The sequence below is a fragment of the Protomyctophum parallelum genome, assembly GCF_964188405.1.
Source record: "Protomyctophum parallelum genome assembly, chromosome: 14".
Classification (NCBI taxonomy): domain Eukaryota; kingdom Metazoa; phylum Chordata; class Actinopteri; order Myctophiformes; family Myctophidae; genus Protomyctophum; species Protomyctophum parallelum.
In genome coordinates, this window is record NC_139709.1 from 19,719,196 (window position 1) to 19,735,771 (window position 16,576).

General features: G+C 40.5%; 3 protein-coding genes across 4 annotated transcripts in view; all 3 read right to left on the minus strand.

Annotated features, from left to right (window-relative positions):
- Positions 1-80: 80 nt before the first annotated feature.
- On the minus strand, positions 81-6,753 carry LOC310870753 (caspase-3-like). 2 transcript variants are annotated; one of them, XM_083782038.1, is made up of 6 exons: positions 6,653-6,753; positions 3,180-3,529; positions 2,526-2,551; positions 2,190-2,301; positions 1,068-1,674; positions 81-903 (listed from the first exon to the last, which is right to left on the minus strand). In XM_083782038.1, exons 2-6 carry the CDS (start codon positions 3,520-3,522, stop codon positions 750-752), a joined length of 1,242 nt encoding a protein of 413 aa, XP_083638164.1. In that variant the 5' UTR covers positions 3,523-3,529; positions 6,653-6,753; the 3' UTR covers positions 81-749. The 2 variants fall into 2 exon arrangements, with proteins under 2 accessions (XP_083638164.1, XP_083638163.1); XM_083782037.1 differs by having other exon boundaries at positions 2,526-2,554.
- A 1,468-nt stretch (positions 6,754-8,221) lies between these two features.
- On the minus strand, positions 8,222-12,166 carry LOC310870034 (SH2 domain-containing protein 1A-like). Its single transcript, XM_083781051.1, has 4 exons — positions 11,605-12,166; positions 9,319-9,379; positions 8,939-9,083; positions 8,222-8,365 (listed from the first exon to the last, which is right to left on the minus strand). The coding sequence occupies exons 1-4, from the start codon at positions 11,754-11,756 to the stop codon at positions 8,343-8,345; spliced, it is 381 nt and encodes a 126-aa protein (XP_083637177.1). The 5' UTR covers positions 11,757-12,166; the 3' UTR covers positions 8,222-8,342.
- Positions 12,167-15,855: 3,689 nt separating this feature from the next.
- LOC310870011 (uncharacterized protein CXorf38-like) overlaps positions 15,856-16,576 on the minus strand; it is a 4,990-nt gene continuing 4,269 nt past the window's right edge. The window contains exon 6 of the mRNA XM_083781017.1: positions 15,856-16,576. This exon is cut by the window's right edge and continues 340 nt beyond it. The gene's annotated coding sequence lies outside the window, so the exon portion shown is untranslated.

Here is a 16,576-nt window from a genome sequence, read left to right on the forward strand (position 1 = left end):
ACTAACATGACTACAAAATGTACATGTTGGCAAACGTGATACAGTAGCCTACATGCCTTTAAAATAACAATAAAAAAAAATGACAATTTTCACAATATGATTTAATTCCTCAAATTATCAGAATTATGGCATTGGATTCCCAATAATGTAAAAACCTATAAAAGTTCAATTCAATCACATTTATAATAGTAAAAAAATATATATGTGTGTCCAGGTGGAAACCTCCACATGAACTGCGTGTGAACAAAAGGAAAATATCCGTAATATTTTAGGCTTAAAAGTGTCAATTGCAATAGTCCATCCATAAACGCTTAGTATATGTTTTTCTTTCTTTATTGCTCTGTAAAGCACTTTGCTCTGCATTCATGTCATGAAAGGTGCTATATAATGTTTATTATAATGTGTGTCTATACAACATTATAATGTGCATTGTGCATATATATTGTATATTTCTTTTTTATTTTAAGCTATATCCTAAATGTTTAAAATGAATGAATCAAAGTTTGGTAAAAAAAAAAAAGAAAAGAAAAAAAAAAAAACGAAAAAGCATTGTAGAAGCCTGTGTACATACTGTGTAGTATTGAAGCATGTATACATCTCATTCACTTGTTCAATAGTAATATTTAAAGTCCTACGTTTAGTCCTGAGATATAACAATGCCCGTCACCAACATCATTTAACTTTAAGTTTACATTCAACATTAACCAAAATGCTTTGTGTGCTGTGTGAATGTACTCAGAATTTTGGAATCAATCGGAGATAGGTGTGAACACCAGCTTTTTCCTCAGGGTGAACTTCTTGACTTCAGACATCTGCTTTCGTAGCCCAGGTGTCCCAGGCGATCCCTCCCTCTGGCTCACATCGCTGTTGACCCGATATAGGATGGTCATGAGGTCATCACCTCTGTAACAAACGCACTCAATAATGTAGTACATGGTGTAGCAATGGAGGTGGGTGGTCAAATGTTACTGAGAATTCCTTAATAATACTGTATATTTATTTATTTTCTGTTCCATGTTCAAGAAACAAAATAATGTTATAAGTTTCATTTTAATTATGATAGTTACCTGCGACAGCCATTTTTTAGTTGTTTCCATAGAGACTGCATGAACCAGGTCCCATTTATTGGGTCTCTAAAGGATAGATAGTTCTCTACGGTGGACATGGCAATCAGGAAATCTGCTTCCACAGGAATGTAGGCCTCAGAAGGCATTGCATCATTGCATTGCATCACCACTGCATCATCTTCAAGTTCTGTCAAGCTGTCTGCTTCCACATCGACCCCACACTGGACCATCTTCTTGTCCTGACAGGCTTGGATGAAGAACACTTTGGGCTTGTCCACAAGGGTACAGCAGTTCATTCCATTGAAAGTCTTAGATATGTCATCAATGTGGAGGAACTTTCCATCAGTCCCGAAAACACCACCCTTGTCTCCATGACTCATAATGCAGCAAACAAAGGCATCTCCGTGCTGTGGAAGAATCTCAACTTTGGGATTAATGAACTCGATGCCCTCTCTGGACCACTCCTTTACTTTGGATTCCTTTAGCAGCTCAGTGAGGTCCTTCAAATAAGAGAAGCGTTTCAGTGTCTCCTCCATTTGGCTCTTGGTTCGGTCTTTAAACATCAACACCCTGAAGCCCAGCCAGCTGAATGTACGTGCCAAATCAACTGCAGGGGAGAAAAACACCAACAAAACCTGACTCATTAAAGTAGTGTAGTGAAATGAAAAATACTTTTTCACACTTTTAGACCATATCCGTGGTCATCATATGGGCATACCTAACAATGGGCAAATTCTCATTTGCGTGTGTTTTTATATCAAAAGTCCACAGCTGGTTTTGATTAAAGAACTACTCCGTTTTTAATCTCATTCAAGATGACATCCAGACAGTGTATTACTCGTTTAAATATGTATATAGGTTGTGTATAGGTTAGAAATAACACGTGAGACTTCCTCTCCCATAGCTCCGATTGGTTCAGAAACTTCAGAGCCAGCGTTTCAATCTGAAACTTCAAAATAAAATTCCCACCATTTCCATTTCCCTACACCTTTAAAGTTAAATCACCCAAGCAACACTGCCATAGCAGGCAGCATAGTTAATTTCTAATGTTTACATTTAAGATGTAAGGTAGTCTGACGGTATAATTTATTGGGTATAAGTGGTATATGACAACATTCATACCAGCATCCTTGTTTGTTCCAGGTCTAGGTTTAAATCCAGGTTCCTCAAAGTTCTCATTGTTCATGATCACACAGAGGCCTGAAGGTTTGCTTGTCAACTTGTAATGTTCATCCTAAAACAGAGACAGATTTTGACAAACAAAAACATTTTAACACAAATACACAAATACAAATACACAAGGGTACACTAAAATGCCTGTTCCAGGAATAATCAGACCACAGTGCATGTATTACTATGAGCATTTATGTAAAAATAGAAGCTATTACTGCTGAATGTAATATTACTTTTATAGTGACATTTAATTTGTGACGGTTTCAATTCAATACTTTTACTTACATTTACCTCCTGTCTTTTGTGGTGTGCTACTGTAGGTGAAAAAGGCAATAACCAAAATTACATTTCAAAACATAAAACAGCTTGGTACCAATTTTTATAAAAGGTTTACTAGTAAACTTTGTTTTACATTTTTGAATAATAGAATTTTGTTCAAAGAGGTAGATTAACTTGTTGAACAAATCCATACTCCTTTCGAACTATTTACAAACCATATTAATTTAGAAATGCATGTAATAACTTAGAAATTCACGGGTTGAGATATTAACAGGTGCCAGTTATGTTATAAAACTCACAAGCTGGCCCAGGCCGTAGCGTAACGGTCTGGGCACCGGACTGGTGATCCAGTCGCGGTGTGCCGCGGGTTCGACTCCCGAACCCGACACGGCCTTTACCGCATGTCATCCCCCCATCTCTCTCCCGTTTCCTGTCAGCCTACTATCTGTCCCTTAAAAAATCAATAAAAGGCGTAAGCCGCAAAAAAATATCTTAAAAAAAAAAAGAAAAAAACTCACAAGCTTAAGCTTATGTTAACCACATAAATTGAAAAATCTATTAGGAGCAAAACATTGGGAATCTGGCCAGGAAACTCACTTGGGGTTTTAGAACTAGAAGGAAGTGTTTGTTTAGTGGTATGTTACAGTAATGAAACCCTACCATGACTTGTAGTTGCTTGCGTGGGATAATTTAAGGCGGTGGTTCCAAAATAATTGCTGTCCCACTGTATCTTCTCCAGGTCAGGAAAAGTTTCCTTGATATCAGCATCAGTTTGGAGTAGTTTCAGGAAGTATTTGCAAGTCTCTTCTCCTTTATCCATAATCCTGTCCAGAAGTTTGATGATGCCTCCCTCCACATTGTCCTTGTGGATGGTGAGATTTCTGTACTCACGATAGGTTATCAGGTTATGCTGCACGATTTTGGTATGGATGAGGTTGGGGGATGCATACAGAATGTCCTGTAGTTTTATTTTATTACGCAGGATTGCCTTTCTAGCTGTCATGTTGAACCTAAAGAGAGGAGGAACAGGGTTATTCATCAGTTAAGTTATAGCAACAACCATGGAAAAGCACACAAGCCAGACATACTACAGAGTACAGACAGAGGTTACCAACAGACCAAATTCCCCTACTATACTAGTAACACTACTGGTTAAAGTGTGTTACTAGTGTGTATCATGCTGTGATTGTTCATTCCTGTTAATAAATAATGAGCTTTAACTGACGTAGATCTCGACCAATGGCAGCATGAGTGTTAAGAAACACACTCTACCTTTCTGGGAAGGTCTGTGTCTATCTATTCAAAATAAATTCTATAGCCGAGAACAGACTGGCTTGAAAGTTCTTCCATTGCAGGGAAATTTTCCACCTCACCAATAACAGCATGTTCTGTTTATTAATAATAAAAAGCATTACTAATCTACTCATTATATATGAACATTGTATAAACATATTAAAAAATAACAATGACTGTAAAACATACACAAACAGACTACTAAAGAGTGTACTGATATTACAGTGTATCTTACTCACCATCTTTTGTAACCTTTGGTGAACCCAACACCAAAATGTGACCTTTGTAGGTTTTTGATTGATTGAAATTGATTAACAGTTTTAGAATTACAGTACATTTCAAGATTTTACAGGGGCCAGTTTCGAATTGCAGCTGTCCGTAGGTGCCCTTTGAGAGCCGTTTTGAAGGAGTCAAGGGATAAATGGTGCATTTATATAGCGCCTTTATCCAAGGCGCTTTACAGAGATTGTGCATTACATTCACCCATTCACACACACATTCATACACCGATGGCAGCGGAAACCATGCAAGGCACCAACTAGCACATCGGGAGCAATTAGGGGTTCAGTGTCTTGCTCAAGGACACTTCTACACTAACTCTGGGGGAGCCCGGGTTCGAACTGGCAACCTTACGGTTACCATCCAGGCACTCTACCCCTGAGCCACCGCCGCCCCCAGGGATTCGCATGTCTTAATGACTGTTGGTAGGGCGTTCCACATTTTGGTGGCATAGGAGCAAAAATAATTTAGTCCCTTGTTTGTGCCGAATCTGGGTTGTACATGGTGTGCAAGACATTTGCTTTTTAATGTGAATAAGAAATAAATCCTTTTGGGCACCATTCTGGGGAACATCAGGCCAGAGTGTTGTGCTCTTTGTTGTGACTTAGCCTGGGCACCATTTCATTTCGGTATATGATCCGGGCTGGAGCCGGATGATATGCTTACAAACAGGAAGAACAGGCGGCGACAACTTCCTTTTCCCTCTCAATAAAAGCTCTCGCTTACGAGAGCTTTTATTGAGAGGGAAAAGGAAGTTGCCGCCGCCTGTTCCGACTACAAAACAATACTACAACATGACGTAACCACATCATCCGGCCCCAGCCCGGATCATACGGACTTTTGAAACAGAGACCAGGCTTTCCTCCGAGGCGGTGGAAAGCCTGGTGATGCGAGGTTAGTTGTGACTTGGGCAGGCTGTGGTGTAGAAAGTTAGAAACCTGTTTAACCTGTTCAGCAGGACCCTGTGTTGGGGCCGGGGGACATGGCCAGAGTGGTGGTGTATGTTGTGTCTAGCAGCTAGACGCAAGCCGCTAGACACACGTGTAGGCATTGTCCTGTCTTGGTGGTGACTGGTCACACACACAGCCTGGCTTTTATGCCTTTTAAAAGCTGTTAACACCAAAGGCCAAGACGCTTGTAAAATGGTAAAATTGTGATATTCCAGGGCTACACACCCCTATCAGAGTCCTTCTGGACTGCTGTTTCGACTTGCATGCAAATCAAAAACTACTTTAAGGAGCAAACCACCATTAATCCCCCTGTAAATTAAAGGCCTACTGTCCCCGCCCGGTTGCAAAATGAACCTTTATAAACTCCGGGCCGGACAGCCTATGTTATGTAGTATAATGTTTATAAAGTTTAAATTGCAACAGGCAAAAAGCAGGAACTGCTTGCCTGATTATCACTCTGAGAGTGGGTGGGGTCCAAGCCATGGGCTGGATCCAGGCTAGCCCCTTTCGGGACCCTACGTAAAACTTTTTTGATATTTTGTTGAGTTTTACGTTGGGTCCCTGCTCGCTACTGTATTTTCGTATGGAAATTCCTAAATGCGGATGTGGAGATTCTCTCTAAAATAGGCCCCGCGGCATGTGCCGCCATTATTTTCCTTGAGTTATTCTGAATTCGGTAACTTTAAGTAGCTATACATCCCGGTGCGAATATCTCCTGTGGCGCGGAAGCCGTTAAGTATTTTTAATCTTTGTTTGACCGATTTGGTCGCTTTATTTCTTCTTGTTTGTTTACCGTTTATTGTACCGCCTCCCGGTGTGCGGTTGGCTTGTGAGGCTACGTCCCTGCCTCTGATCTGCTGTGTCATAGCTATAGCGCCACTAGCTAGCCAGATAGGCGGTACAATGAGGTGTCAATAAACAAGAATCCAAGCTTCCAAATCGGGCAAACATATATTAAAAATACTTAACGGCTTCCGCGCCACAGGAGATATTCGCAAAGGTATGTATGTGTACTTATACTTTACATATTCAGAAAGCCTCATACTGAAGAATATCGTCAAAGAGCGCGGAGAGGCGTTTTAACATGTAAACATGAGCCAGTAAATGTTTTAATCAGGTGGCATGGACGACGCGGAACAGGACCCAATGCACTGGGTCGAACAAATGTCAGAAACTTCAGTAGCATTTGGGTTCTGCTTGGAGGGCTAGATCCAGGCCAGAGCCATCTCTGATCCAGGGGCTAATAGTAATAAGGAAGTTGAAGGAACTGTAACCTGACCTTGCTTCACCAGCCTAAAGGAACTGCAGCATGCACGCGATTTTCGGAGTGCGTGTTAATTTAGCCTGGATTAGAAACATGACGAAAATATGCTCGCATTTAGGCTACATCCTTGATATTCTGAAAAGAAAGTAAGAAACCCATGAGTTGTCCGCCTGAACCACGATTGAAACCGATCCTTTTAACAATCAATGTAAACCTTTAATACCTCTGTCTGTAGGCCTACAATATGCAAACTGTTAAAGTTAGCCAATTCATCGAATCAATCAAAACAGACGTTGCCTTAGATTTAGAAACTGGTGATAAATTATGATATTAATTAAAATACTTACTGTTACACGATATCCCTCGTAAAAGACGTGTCACTGCTGCGAGTAGCCTAGTGCCTAACAGTAGTAGTTTAGTTTCACTTTGGGACTTGGAGGGAACTGGGAAGGGCAGGGTTCCGCTTTTGAGTGTCGTCAGACCATATAAGGCGTCACTGCGTCAGTCAGACCCTCCACCACCAATCACATCGGCACATGGACATCCCATTGTCATTATATTCAAACCAGCCCAGGAGGATCTTGTAGGCTACGAAAAGCTGAATAATGTTCTACGTAGTTCTATAGAATGTTTTTTTCCTTCTATCTATTCTATTTCTATGGCAGAGGACAAGTTTGCCTTTCGTTTCCATCCCCGACCTCACCTCTCCGACAGCTCCATGGTCCTATGGAAAATGCTGCATTAATAATTTCCCCAACAGAATAAAAGATTGTAGTTATTTTCAATAATGAATTAGGCTATAGGCCTATAGCCTAGTCAGTCATTCTAGTTTGCATTATATGGGAGTGTTTACATATTGTTTATATATTTTGTAGCCTATCCCTATTTACGCAAGGCTGAAGGCAATTGGTTAAAAATTGCACTAAAGGTAATTTCACACATCCATTGTAAACCTGTGACGACAATGTAAAGTTGAGGAATGTTCTTGAGGGTATCCACTAAAAATAAATAAAATAGAAAGTCAGGCTGTTTGGATGATGTTCCCATTTATTCATTTCACATGAATGTATTCATTCATTTAACACATTAAATATTTACAAAGAACGTACTTTACCATTTATGAACTCTTTTTAAAATAGGTCAGAATGGTGTTCTTGATAAATTTGAACGATCAGAGCGCATCTGTCAGGACCCTCGAAGGGTTTTGGACCTAAATGAAGAACTCAACTTCGAAGTAGACTCAGGAAACCAAGGTGGAACTTAAACGACGACTTTACTTAAAATGATAACAACGTGGTACACCTCACAGTGAAAACACAGAGACATGGAAACAAGCAACATCAACCTCCTTTTGTCCTTCTACAGTCTACACCAAATCTCTTTGCCAAAAATATCTATCTAATCTATTTTCACCAAATGTTTTCCTCTAGAATAAGGATGCTAGGATTCAAGGATGTGATAAAGACAAAGATGCATATTTGCATAGGGCCCACTTAAGTTAAGTGGCCTGCAGTTCTCTTGCATTCCCTGAGTTGACCTGGTATGATAACAGTCAACCATAGGTTTATCAGGCTATCAGCAGGCTGCAGCACACAGATGAGAGATCAAATACACTGTGACACCTAGTGGACAAAAGACAGAAATACCAAACAATTATGCTTCTATAATAATGTATTCAAGCTCGAGCTTGAAAGTAAAGTAAGTAAAGTAAGACACAAGCCAACTGAACATAATTTATATATACAATATATTTCATATGACATATTCCCTCTGTAAAACCATACTGTGATACAATTTTTTTAAGATAAGAGTCCGCGAGCAAATACAAAACAATTTAGGAGTCCAAGTTTGAGAGCCACTGCTTAAGACAATATGTTCCACCAGATTCCGAACCAGAATCAGTATTCAGTAGTCCTATTATTATAATTTTCTTTTGTAAAAACCCTGAGTGGAGTTGAATCATCATGCCGGAATACCATTACAGCCCTATCCTGAAGTATCCAGAGCCATGACATACAGAGCCATGACATGTTGCGTTCACACCTCCATGTAGAGATGCTCTGTTGAAGACAAACAAAACTGAGTTAGAATGTCAAATCAACTTGAATTTAACACCTCAATATCCCTTTCACTGTACACACACAAATAAATAGGAATACATTTATAATACATATTTTAGTGTTGATTGATTAATTTATTAACAGAACTGTGGACGACACCTAAAGCATTACACTTGTTTACAATAGGGCCCACCATGTTCAATTCATCATAACAATTAGAGACGTACAAATATACTCTATAGCAAAAAAACAGGAAATCATCATAGAGGAGGTAAAAAAAGGAAAGAAACAAACATACATACAGTGAGAGGAAAAAAAGGTGGGTTGGGGATTTAGGTTTTACGGGGGTCAGTTTCGAATTGCGGCCATCCGTAGGTGCCCATTGAGAGCGGTTTTGAAGGAGTCAAGGGATTTGCATGTCTTATTGATTGTTGGTAGGGCGTTCCACATTATTGGTGGAGCGAGAAAACAAATTAGTCCCTTGTTTGTGCCGAATCTGGGTTGCACATGGTGTGTGTGTGTGTGTGTGTGTGTGTGTGTGTGTGTGTGTGTGTGAGAGAGAGAGAGATATACCATGTCCTTGGTTGTTGTCTCTTAGCTGTGTTTTGTCGAGGGGGTGACAGAGCGGGACTATATTGACATCAAATGCTACACCTCTGTAGCTCTCTATCAGTTTCTCCAAAGACCTAAAACACTCTAGTCTCTCTCCTGAAACCAACTATACACACACACACACACACACACACACACACACACACACACACAACTGTAACACCTCCCGGCACACAGCAGCACATATCCTGAGACAGATTTACACTCCAGACATTGCAATCAGTGTGTGTGTGTGTGTGTGTGTGTGTGTGTGTGTGTGTGTGTGTGTGTGTGTGTGTGTGTGTGTGTGTGTGTGTGTGTGTGTGTGTGTGTACATTCATTGCCTATGTACACTAACTAACCTGAACACAACAGCCATCCGACGAGTATACAAGCCTGTAGGTGTGTACAAAAGGAGTCTTCCTGAAAACACAAAAAGAGTAGAGATTGTGTGATCACATCCTTTGTGGTCAACTCCATCAACAGATGGCAGCTAATTTAATTTAATTTCACTCATTTAACTTACTTTAATTATTAATGTACCGATATAATCTATTTAACCAATACAAGACACATCAGGCTGTTGGTTTCATTAAAGACATCCTCTATTTACTGTATTAGGCATTGAACAAAGGGTGTTTCACAATGCACATTGTGAACCAACGAGCTATGAAGAACTATGATTCATACTCTTATTTGAGTGAGCTTTTCTTTTTTATATTTCTCATTTCTGCATAACAAAGCAAATGTAAAGCTTTAATGACAAATAGCTGGCATAGTGGTGTCAAATCACGTTTTCGGCATGCATGCGTTTGACTAATCTCTCAAGAACAGATTTGAGTGGCGGAGGGTTCCCAAATTGGGGTTTGACTGAAAGAAGTAGTTTGCCACTTTTCTATCTTTGCCCCTTTGCTTCAATGTTGTGGAGTGACTCAAATACAAAATAATCATAATCTGTCTCTAAGATATTCTTGAATACTTCTCAATCTAGAAGATAATATAAGCCTACTCCATAGAAGTACTTAATATTTTCGTTACCAAAATAAATTGTTTCTTGGAATAAGGTGAGCAAAAAAAACTGTTTTGCTTAAAGGACCTATCACTCCCTCTGCTCTTGTCCAAAAACGAGTCAGTTGTTCTGCATACTGATGGGTTTATTGTGAAGCACACAAACCAACGTCGAACTGGTAAACAACAACAAAATATACACAAATTGTAACTGCTGCAATTATTCCTAATTTGTTTTGCATTTAAGTTATTTGCTGCTCATGTTTGCTTATTCAATACATGTCCAAGTTGGACCGGAAGTGCCATTGTTTGGCTAATGCAGAACCATTTATATGGCCTTCTGATGTCAGGTAGACATGGTTGCACAACTGTCATTTGACCGAAGTTAAGTTTGTGTCGCTGTGTTCATGGCATGGACACTAGTGATCTTCTCATTCCCTTATGCTTGTAGAGCAGCCAGTAAGTTCGACTATCACTCCCTCTGCTCTTGTCCAAAAACGAGTCAGTTGTTCTGCATACTGATGGGTTTATTGTGAAGCACACAAACCAACGTCGAACTGGTAAACAACAACAAAATACACAAATGCTTAGAATATCATGGCATAAACAATACAGCATAAAAGCATGAATGAAATAAAGAAAATACAGTCAAATAACATGCAAACAGTATTCAACATACCTTACTGGCTGCTCTACAAGCATAAGGGAATGAGAAGATCACTAGTGTCCATGCCATGAACACAGCGACACAAACTTAACTTCGGTCAAATGACAGGTGTGCAACCATGTCTCCCGTCTACCCGACATCAGAAGGCCATATAAAGGGTTCCGCATTAGCCAAACAAGGGCACTTCCGGTCCAACTTGGACATGTATTGAATAAGCAAACATGAGCAGCAAATAACTTAAATGCAAAACAAATTAGGAATAATTGCAGCAGTTACAGGACCACTTTTCAACCTATCTTCATATAATAGGTCCTCACTAATAATTAAGCATGATAAAATGGCACGATTTCTTTCTACTTAGTCTGTGTCTCATAGGAGGGCTGTGGGCAGTTTAGAAACCGTCTTCCAGTGACATCATCATTAGGCAGATTTTTTTTAAACAAGACTTTTTTTTACAAAAATGTTTAGATTTTCATTATCGTGAGAACGATGGCTTCCATTTTCGCAATGCAACTTTTCAGGACTAGCTTGGATTCCCCATCGATGATGTCACTGGAGGACAGTTTCTGAACTGCCCACAGCCCTCCTATGAGACACAGACCGAGTAGAAAAAAATTGCGCCCTTTTTTTCATGATTATTAGTGAGGACCTATTATATGAAGATAGGTTGAAAAGTGGTGAAGTGGTCCTTTAAGTTGTATTCCAAGAAACAATTGTGGAAAATGTTTTATTTTTGATGAAAGAACTGTTATTCTTTTGTTTGTTTGAAGAAGCAAAACAGGACAGGCTTGCCTTGTATCTGATTGAGACCTATTCAAGAATAATCTAGACAAAATAAGATTTTTTTAGCAGCATTTATGTTGTCTTCCCCAAGTTACTTCTACTTGGGTTAAAAAACAGAAGGTAAAAACAAACAAAAACAAAGAAACAAATCAAAAAGAAATAAAACTTGAATCCCATGTTGAAGACTCACCTCACACACAGACAGTACGCTCCTTGCACAGTCTCACTGTCTCTCAGCAGAAAGCTGCCTTCCTGCCCGTATCTCTCCATCAGCCTCTCTGTATCCTCTCTCCCAATTTTACCATAATAAATAGACTGAACCAGAATGCCCTCCGTCTCCATGTTTCTTTGAAGTCAGACACTGCATGTGTACCAATGAGAGTGTAGCCTATCGCATGCAGATGAACATGTGAAAGGGAAAGCAGGAAAACATGACCTCAGCGGGTTTCACACCTTTTTTTTGGTATATGCAGCTGCACGAAGTTGATGTTCACACACTTTCCCTCAACCAAACAATGGCCATTTTGTCTTTCGGCATGTGAAAGAAAACATTGGTTATATTGGTTAGAATTGTTTGTGTTGTTGTAAGCAAAAAATACCAAAACATAGTTACTTTGGGAGAGTCATGATGATATAATAATAATTTGGTCCCCACTCATTTGGGGTAGTTTGTAGTCACTGTCCATTTGCACATACATGAAATTTGTCCTGCATTTATCTATCCTAATTATTAGTACGGAGCTCAGGGAGCACTTATGGGTGTCTTGCTCAGGTAGGCCTACATTACACCCTTCCGACACATACCAAACCTGGACCGAGGTTTCCTTTTCCCAGACAGCCTCTCTAGCCACTCAACATTATCGAACAAACACAAAAGAGTGTTTGTTCTAGTGTTTATTTGACCTACAGTATGAGTATGACCTATAATAGGTTACAGCTGAAAAATGGGGAAAAGGACATTATTTAGTCACAAGCTCTTGTTAATACTTTTGATTGGTTAAATATTCTTAAAACCCACAGACACACTTCACTGCATGCCATTTAGGGTGACAGTCCTATATTTAAAAAAATGCCCAATGGGTGGAAGCGTCACTGAGTCAGACCATTGCAATTCTTGTTTTCAAAATGTGTTACATTTTGAACTTGTAGATTAGTTTTAGTTTTACAGGATGTGGTGAAGTTGTCAGGTTGGATGTAAGAGACAAATGAAAGTGGTATATAAAGTAAGCTTTTACAGTTAGAGATGTGGGACCACGCACCCTTACACTCACAGACAGACAATACCAATTATATTATTAATTATTTGCAGTTGTATTGCTGTGTAACTCTATGGATAAGAGAAGGTAAATGCTTAACATATATAAATAAAATAAGATTTAATGTTTTTCACCCCAAACAACCTGGTAAATATGTAACTTCAGTTAGATAAGAGATAACATGACTCACTCTGGTATATGAATAATAGTCACAAGAACCTTTTGGAAGTCTTTTGGAACAACTAAAACAAGTAACACTGTAATACACTGCAATATAAAGAAAAATCAGTTAATTTTAGAATATAACGATATAGACAAACAAAATGTAACTATGTGAAAATAATCAGGGCCTTTGCTAAGCCAAGTTAGCAATGAGCAAATAAGACACATTAAAATAAAAAGTTATGTTTTAAATGGGGGATTAATACAACACTTCACCCATTGCATTGTAGCTAAGTTTGAATACAGGGATTTAAGACTGATTTATACCCTATACTAATTTATAAAACGGAGTATAAATTAAGCATTTAACTTTTCTCTCACCTCTGTGTCTATTGTGACTGGGTTATGACAGCATTCTCATTTCTCCCCCTCTCTCCCCCTGGGTGTGCTGTTCGTCTGTGGCCTGACTGCTGTCCATGGGTGTCATGTCCTGATGTCAGAGTCACCAACCTGACTTGCCAGTGATCTGCACGGAGGCTTCTTCACTGCCCCTGATCCTTAGGTCAAGGTCTGGTGCGGTGCTCACTTTGGAGGGATGACCGAGGTTGTCGAAGACATCCACAGTCCTTCCTGGCACGCCGAGTCCCACTTTGTGGACGTAGGGGTAGGCGACGTGCTGAAACTGGACATGTGGGACAGACAGAGACATGTTCTAGGACGACCATCTGGGGATGTAGTCGGGTCGTGTGAGTAACAGCTCCACCAGTGCGCACCAGAATTTCATCTCCAGAGCAACATTAGTAACAACCTCCTGGGGGATCCCGAGACGTTCCAAGGCCAGTGAGTCGATGCGTTTCCTCCAACTGCGCCTTGGTCTGCCCTGGGGTCTCCTCCCAGTGGGACGTGCCTCGGGGAACTCCCTAGGGAGAGGCCCGAGAGGCAGCCTAACCACTAACCAGATGCCCGAAAAACCTAAGCTGGCTCCTTTCCAGGCAAAGAAGCAGCAACTCTACTCCGAGTCTCTCCCGCTTGACTGAACTTCTCACCCTATCCTAGGGGAGATGCCAGCCACCCGAAAACTCATTTTGTCCGCTTTAAATGAGTTTTCTAAAAATATATTTAGAGAAAATACAAATGCCTCATACGTGTTTATTACTTATTAGGTTATATATTTGCTATATACTATATAGTACTGTATAGTTGTGGCACCAATTGAACTCCAACAGGAATTGTATATAGAAGCGCATGAAAGAAAGAATAATTAGGTGGATGTAGCCTGAAACTGGTTGAAACGCCAAAAGGGACAAAGCTTTCAAAATACACACACACACGATAACTTAGCTATACGTTACAAATCTTATAACTCTTCCAACTGACAAAAATGCAAACCAAAAATAGGATGTTGGTTGTTCAAATGATGCACATCATCCTCAAACTCCTGCATGCTGCACCGCTTGTCTTGCCTGGCTGTCACAGCTCAGGACACAAAGCTGCAATTAAGACAATAATTTCAACATACCTTCTACAATGCCGTCAATTGTTACAATCTTGGCTTTTGCTGTGATGAGAACTCCAGGTCCAGAACAGACGGCACGGTCTCATTAGGCATGACAAACTTTGGGTAACAAGTAGCTTGTTAACAGTGGTGGAAAAAGTGCTCATATTTCTTGAGTGGAGCAACCACTGACTGTGTGGGTGGGTGGGTGCCTGGGTTCCGAGCACGAAAACAGCATGGCTGTTTTTCACCACCTGTGCGCACACACAAACAGACGCACATATTAACTGTATATATGATGATTTCGGGTGTGCCAGTACAGTACATTACAGTAGAGGGTACAGTAGAGGGACCCCCACACGGTAACTGTCATTTCTCAACCGTTTCGGACGCGGGCGGCTCACCGGATTCGGCCCGGGCCCCTGGTCGTGGTCACTTCACATGGGTGTGATTTTACTTAAGTAAAGATATCAATACAACAATATAGGAATACTCTGTTGCAAGTAAAAGCTCAGAATTCACTGTCCCCTTTCAAGATTTCAAATGCATAAAAATCTCTTGAAAATAGCAGATCTACAAGCTTAGATGGGCTATTTTCGTTTCGTTTGGTGCATTCAAATTAATAAAGAAACGCCAGTGGAGAGTTATGTTCATGACTTGAACTGAATCATTCAGGAGTTACTTGTTAACCCTTTTCTGGGTGCAGTGCCAGGTGTCCAGTCGGTCGGACCCGCGGTTGTCCAGAACGGCCCCAAAAAGGCCTCTGCCCGGGCTCTGGACAGGGCCTTTCACGGTGTTCATAATGGACCACAGTACTTGCACGGTCTGCTTGAGCAAGTAATATCTGGGTGGGGCATGCATTTCCAACTTGCATCGTTCCAAGTAGGCCAGTGCCCAACCGGCACCGCTCTAGTTACCATGAATCATAAATCAGGAGGGAGGGAGGGAGGGGGAGAGAGAGAGCGAGAGAGAGAGAGAGAGAGAGAGAGAGCTAGCTAATGCATGTGAAATGAAGATTGTCAGATTAAAAAGTGGATGGAAAAACTTGCAAGTTTAGGTTTAGGTAAGCAAGATAAGATAAACCCATATTGATCCGACAGTGCAGTCTATGGGTGGAGGAGCCAACCTATGTAGAAATCGTGCCATCACTGCCATGGCTATTACTGAGCAACTCACTGAAATCAATTTCAGTCTTTTGTAACTAAAGAAAATGTGTGCATTCATAAAGCCTTTGTTTCTAATCCTATATTGACAAACAAGCAGAAAAATCTTTCTGTTCTCTTTTATGGAGAAGGAATAAAATCTGTGCCGAAGGGAGAGTTGTCTTCTGTTTCAGAGAAATCGAATAATCGGGTTAGTGATGTATAATATATGTAAAATGAATAATACATGGTATTTACAACAAAAAGTGAATGTTTTTAAAACTTTTTGACTGCTGGGTAAGCATTAAACAATTCCAAGAAGTATCAGTGAGATCAGAAAACGTAGCATTTACCTGATTTCATTGTCATTCTACAGCCAAAATGTATTGTATTGTTTAATCAACTAATCAACAAATTCTAAAAAGCTAAACAAAGGCAACCTAGAGTTGTGCATAGGTGGGCCACATGGCTCACTGCCAAGTGACTTCAAAGTCCGAAATAATGTCATGACTTAATGGCGATTGGATTGCTTAATAGTTCTAGTAAGCAATCCAATTGCTTAAGAGGACTGTTAATGATCCCTAAAGATTTCATACAACAATTGAATGGGGTTAGAGTTGTCCTCTTTGGTGGGGTGCCATTCAGGATCTTCAGTTGAGTTCGTTCTGCGGTTTATCACAAGAGGATGACCCAGCGCAGGCCGATCAGACCTGGGTGTGTGTCACATGCTGCTACATGTGGTCATGCTGCTCCTCTCAGCGGCACTAGCACGTTCTCCCTCTGATCCCTACCTCCTCCAGAAGCCTTGTGTTGGAACTGACTGCAAAGCCTCTGCAACCCACCTCCATGTTCCAGCCCCACTCCTCTGCTTAAGTTGATGAGTTGGCATACCTCAACCTGTTCCGTTCGTATGCCTCACCGATGGACAGTGGATGTGTCCTCACAAGGGACCGCCAGCTCAACAATGAAGACACATAGGCACCCTCTTGTTCTCGAGTTCGGCAGCCAAGCACTTCAGCACTTGTGCTGTAGTGGCGCCAGGTGTATCTTTGAGTTAGGCTGGTCTTACAACGCACCAGCGAGCAATGTATTAATCAACCATTGGCC

Bases quoted from the DNA above. Each gene is read 5' to 3' on its own strand.
- LOC310870753 (XM_083782037.1), bottom strand. From the start codon at position 3,522: ATGACAGCTAGAAAGGCAATCCTGCGTAATAAAATAAAACTACAGGAC. The intron at 1,675-2,189 runs GTATGAATGTTG...TCTCCCCTGCAG, and splicing joins TGGAACAAACAAGGATGCTG to TTGATTTGGCACGTACATTC. The intron at 904-1,067 runs GTAACTATCATA...CGTTTGTTACAG, and splicing joins CTAAAAAATGGCTGTCGCAG to AGGTGATGACCTCATGACCA.
- LOC310870034 (XM_083781051.1), bottom strand. From the start codon at position 11,756: ATGGAGACGGAGGGCATTCTGGTTCAGTCTATTTATTATGGTAAAATT. The intron at 9,380-11,604 runs GTGAGTCTTCAA...TTGTGTTTTCAG, and splicing joins GCGTACTGTCTGTGTGTGAG to GAAGACTCCTTTTGTACACA. The intron at 8,366-8,938 runs GTATATCTCTCT...TGTCTTCAACAG, and splicing joins AGACAACAACCAAGGACATG to AGCATCTCTACATGGAGGTG.